Source organism: Formica exsecta, unplaced genomic scaffold (assembly GCF_003651465.1).
Source record: "Formica exsecta isolate Colony F162 unplaced genomic scaffold, ASM365146v1 scaffold192, whole genome shotgun sequence".
NCBI lineage: Eukaryota > Metazoa > Arthropoda > Insecta > Hymenoptera > Formicidae > Formica > Formica exsecta.
The window spans coordinates 1460753-1466396 of NW_021849218.1; the positions used below are offsets into that span (position 1 = coordinate 1460753).

The 5644-nt window shown below is 28.7% G+C and overlaps 1 protein-coding gene across 6 annotated transcripts in view; it reads left to right on the forward strand.

The window, feature by feature from the left end:
- Positions 1-2598, forward strand: part of LOC115233956 (calcium-binding mitochondrial carrier protein Aralar1) — a 23315-nt gene extending 20717 nt beyond the window's left edge. For 3 of the 6 annotated variants that reach the window (XM_029804615.1, XM_029804620.1, XM_029804619.1), the window contains 2 exons: positions 195-285; positions 750-2598. In XM_029804615.1, the coding sequence (XP_029660475.1) occupies positions 195-285; positions 750-921 (263 nt within the window). In that variant the 3' untranslated portion in view covers positions 922-2598. The remainder of the gene's footprint in view (positions 1-194; positions 286-749) is intronic. The other 3 variants (XM_029804617.1, XM_029804616.1, XM_029804618.1) reach the window with 1 other exon arrangement.
- Positions 2599-5644: the final 3046 nt, after the last annotated feature.

Genomic DNA, 5644 nt, shown 5'->3' on the forward strand with positions numbered 1-5644 from the left:
TTATATAAATATACATTTTTTAAAATATAAATATCACTTTTTTATAATGCCCATTTTGTCTTGTTCTTCTTGAAAGAAAATAGGCAGCCATCATGCTTGTCATTGGAACATTTTAAATCTTTATTTGGACAAAGAATATGAAATCGTGTACACGCTCAAAATTTTATATCCAAGTTCATTATTTTTTTTTGCAGCACGAGTGTTTAGATCATCACCTCAGTTTGGTGTCACTCTTTTCACATATGAGTTGCTACAAAGGTTGTTCGTTGTCGATTTCGGAGGATCGTGAGTATATAATTTAAGAAACATAAACTAGAGAATATAATGTTATGTAATTTTCTTTTGCTTTTTACATTTGCTACTAGTAATTATATTAGTTTTAGTCAAGTTGATCCAGTAAATTTAAATCTTTATTTGCATTTTAAATGATTTAAAATTATGCTAATAGTATTAATCATGATTGTATGTGATTATAACTCTTATTTGTCCTTTGTTATAAGTAATGAATACATAAACTAAATCAGAATATATAATCTGTATCATCATAAATTTAAAATGGAGATTAAAACAAAATAATTGATTATCATTAATATGAATTATCCAAGTGTGAATCCAAATTATAAAACTTGTTTCCTATAACAAAATATTTGCGAGTGAATTTTTGTTATTACTCTGACCCTATTTCCCTGTATATATGTATATATAAAATACAAATGTACAATGTAAACAATGTTTAATATTATTTACAGTCGACCTTCCGGATCGGAACAAAAGGTGCCTACCATGGGAGTCGCGGACGAAATTCGATCAACGAATCCAGATCATATAGGTGGCTACCAAGTAGCTCTGCCCATCTTCACGGGTATAGAAAGCAAGTTTGGTCTTTGTCTACCCAGGTTCCAGGCTGTTACCGGAAAGTAACAATATTGTTAGCAGTTGCTAGAAAACTAACTTGTAGCAATCCCTGCCATAAATAATGTACGAATACCAGTTTCTGGTTGCTTTATTGATTGCGTGAAGTGAATGAGATGCATTGTGAGCTTCACGAACTACAAATTATGAGTCCACAAAACATTTCATCTCAATAATCGTCTTGGCCATTTCGAGTTGGGTATTATATAGACTACAGGAAATTGCGATAAGAAGGAACAGTCGTTGATTGAATACATGTTGAATCATTATGTGCGCATAGAAAGTGTAATTATAGATTGATCAAGGAGAAGTACAAATTCTGTAGCTTGCAGAATGCCCAGGAATGATTCGTAATAGCTAAGTCGATGCAGTCAATTGATACGAAAACAGAATCAATGGCATTGAAACTATTTATTTTGATACTATAAAAATATGTTATATCAAATTGTGAGAGATGCCGTCTGTGCGTAATTATTTTATAAAGCGAGAAAGTGAGAGAGAAAAATGGACATTTATCGACAATTTGTTGCTAACTTAAATGTTTCTACCATACATATATAGTAACCAACTGAGTGTATGTGTTCGTTAAATCACAAACGATTAACGCCAACAGATGATACGAGTATGATGTTCTAGCAAAGGTTATAATAATCTTCGTGATGGCCCCGACGTATATGCACCAGATATATTTATGTAAATTTTAAAATAATGAGAGTTAGGCCTTTGTAATTACATTTCTTATACAAATGCTTAGCTTGTATAGCTTGTATAGTTGGTGAGTAGGAGGCCAGTAAATTTGTTTTAAATCCGCTCGCCGTACAACTGCAAAGCAATTATTGACAAATAATACTCGTATATACATATATTCATCATTGAAAGAAAAGAGAGATAAACAAGGATTTACCATTTACTTGTTATTATCAATATTATTTATTAAAATATAATATAATAGATAATATAGAAATAAATTGAAATTCGTTTATATATTTTTTTAAGTGTATAATAAAGTTTTTGAATGGCATAATTTTTTTGCTCGTTTTTTAATAACGCAATTATTTCGTGTTGATTTCTATAATTAAAAAGACATTCAATATTGTAACAATTGCAATTTTAATTAAAATGGACTTATTGGCACTTTATAACACCAGTTATACAATTACACAAGTAAATGGAGAAAAGAGTTAACGCATATAATTCTAAAAAGTTTCTTGTTAATGGCAGTTATTAAGAGTATGAATTACAACGCATTTCTCCGTGTTTATCTTTTTTTATTACAGAGAAATTACACAAAATAATAAAAAGATTTTCCGAGAAGACTTTGATCCATAAAACACAGATAATTTATAAAGGAGGATGCTTAAAACCTATCTAAAGCTACCTACTAAAGCTACCTAAAAATAAGCTATGGCAACTCGTGACGGCAGTGTTTTTCAAAGTTGCGCCCTATTGGAATGTTTGATCTACTCTCTGCCACCTATCGACTACTATAATTTATTTTTATGTAACGCCGTAGGCCGTTTCCCATATGATTTGGACATCCTCCTTTATTGAATGCACGGATCTCTCTTATAATTATTAATTGCGCTTAATTGTACAGATTTTAATTGGGATACAAGATAACAAAGAGAATCACTTTGTTTATATACTGGCAAATTTATCAAATAAATAAACTTTTTTTAAAGTGTTTGAAATTTGTAATATTTTTTTTTAATAAGAGTTTTTTTCCTTTAACCTTTTTTGTTAATCTTGAAATTTTATTTATTCGGTGAGGTTTGATAGACTAGTATAATTTTAGCCAAAGAGAGAGAGAGAGAGAGAGAGAGAGAGAGAGAGAATGCACACAATATAATTAAATATCCCTCAATACAATAAAATTCTATTATTATTATCGATTGTTATGAGAGGGGGGGGAGAGAGAGAGAGGGGGGGGAGAGAGAGAGAGAGAGAGAGAATGCAATATAATTAAATATTATTAAATAATTCTTTTACTCAACTTGAAAGCCCTTGTAAGATGGCGCTTAACCGAGCAGCTTCTCGTTAAATTATTAGAAAAAGATTTACTCCGATCTGCAGCGTCGTTTATTAAGTTTAATGAAATCTTATTGTCTAGAAAAGAAGTAATTACTTTAATTGGTAAGACAGTTAACATACGTTCGACAGTTAAGATATGTAAATATACGTTCTATAAAATCCGTCGCAGGTATTCGCAACTCAATAACTCTTGTTTTTTGTACATCACGATTTCAATCTCGATTTGCTCTGCATTTGCTATTATCACTATTGATTACTATTACTGTCATTATTGTGGTTTTACATAAACTTTAATATTACTACAAGTATCTCTGCAAGGATTTAAGTCGCCACAAATATATGTACATACAAAAAATTATCTTTATCACCAATAATGATATTTACGAGAAAGAAAGTAAACTCGATGTACATACCTATATTCTATAAATTTGTCTTTATTAAAAACATATCATTACATATGTGTTAAAAATAATTAGACATTTCCGTTAAATGTATGGTCGGAGTATTATATGATGATAATATTTTAAATATTTATATATACGATTTATTTTTGAGTTGCATTATTATGGGCAAGTTGCTATGAAAATTTCTTGAAGAGATTTCTTTCAATCGCTCTTACATCGAGTTTACGTTTTTTTAAATTGTGTGACTTTGTTTTAGTAGAAGATCTAAGAGAAATAATGGCTAACTCACTACACAAAATTATAAGCAAATGACAATTAAAATCTATTTTACGAAATACTACGCGCAAACGCGAATCTCAGTCATTAATATATTACAGCAAATAATTAAGTATAATAAATTAAACTTCCTTCCGTACTTGACTGTCTTATATCTTATGCTCGGCGTTGTAGCCGCGGTCGTCATCGCAGATAGATTTTTTATTAAATTCGTTGAAATGTCGCCAGTACCACTGTACAACATTGTCAGAGTTCAGTATACAATTTTACTAATTTCTTTTTTATAAATAATATTGAAATTAAACGGTTAAAATCGATTTTCTTTTTCAAGATTTTTACATAAGATGTTGATTTCCTGACCTTATTTATTTCGATATTATTTGTAATTTAATTAAAATTGATCTAATTGTATCAACTGTCTAAGACAATGCTGCTATCAGTAGCGTGACGAACAGATATGGATGAGAAAATGTTTTCACGCAATGAAAGGTTTGGCACGATTTAATAATGAATATTTAATATATATCTGTGGACATAAACATTATATGCTTTAATGAAGTAAATTAAACTTCAAATAGAAAATTTTGAGCAAGTTCTTTAAATATACATTTTTTTCGTGCCCGCGTCGTGCACCTCATCATAACAATATATAAATTCAAAAATGATGTATCTTATTGTTAGACATACAGTAACTATAAAACAAAATTAATTTTACCATTCGTACAAAAATTGGATATATAAAAAATTTCGGACTTTTATTATTAAATATCTTGACAATACAGTATTAAATCAAATTTCCTTTTCATGTTCTATAATGCTTAAAGAGAAATTTTTGCACACTTTTAATCAGTCCTTTTAATCATTCTTTTTGAATTATCAAACTTATATATATCTTCTTTAAGAATTGAAATTTGAAGATTTATAAATATTCTAAAAAATGTGTAAAACATATATTATATCAAGGAAGCATAATTTTTGAAGTATTAATAAACTGTCAGTTTTGCATGACACAGCTGCTGACTTTTCTATAAGTAATTAGCGTGCGCTTAATTGTATGTGAAAACATTATTCTTCGTCCGGTTTAATAAATAAAACGACGTTCTACGATCTGTGATCAATATCAAATTCTTGATAGTGTACTGGAAGATCATAGTTAGATAATTTCGAATTAAAATTCTTATTATGAAGTATGCGGTCATAATCTTTGATAAATTTATCTTATTGCGAATTGCAAAGATATACATACTTGTAAATCAAAACCTAATTGTGAATAATATCTAAGCTGTTGTGGATATGTATATTTTAAAATAAAAATAAATATTATTTAAAAGACATTTTATTGTTTGCATATTATTATATTCTCTCTCTCTTTTCTCTTTATTAATACAACATAGTATGTACATTTCAGAACAGAGATTTTTCTAAGTTGAAATTAAATTATGGTTACGTTATATTTACAATTGAATAGCCTATATATCCGTAAAATAAAAATAAAAATAAAAAACTAAATAACAGAAATGAAATAAGAAAAGCGTCAATAAATGATTATTTTCGTATTTTTACCTTTTATCTCTCATCAAAATATATAGCAACGTCGTCTCCGAGAAGGATGAATACCCGCTGTCGCACATCGCCGCCACGTTGCAAATGTATTTATAGAATCTAAATTCACATAAATATGTTCTATACGAAAATCAGATTAGAAAAAATATACAGCACGATTCTTTGCTACACTCCTAAAAAAATTATATACCAAAATATTTATAAAAGAGGGGATCTTTCTCTTTCTCTCTTTCTCTCTCACCAATCACCTTTATCTTGAGATATATCTTGCAGGAAAAATCTTGAATAATTTGGGATTAGGTGTAGGATGTTTCTGGTTACTAATATTAATAAGATATATACCATTTCACTTACTTATTTTAAGCATACCCATTGAATTTGACATTGATATATATGTTGTCTAGTTTTAATAATTTTGAAATATCCGTCTTTTTCACTCCTTAATGAATATATATTAT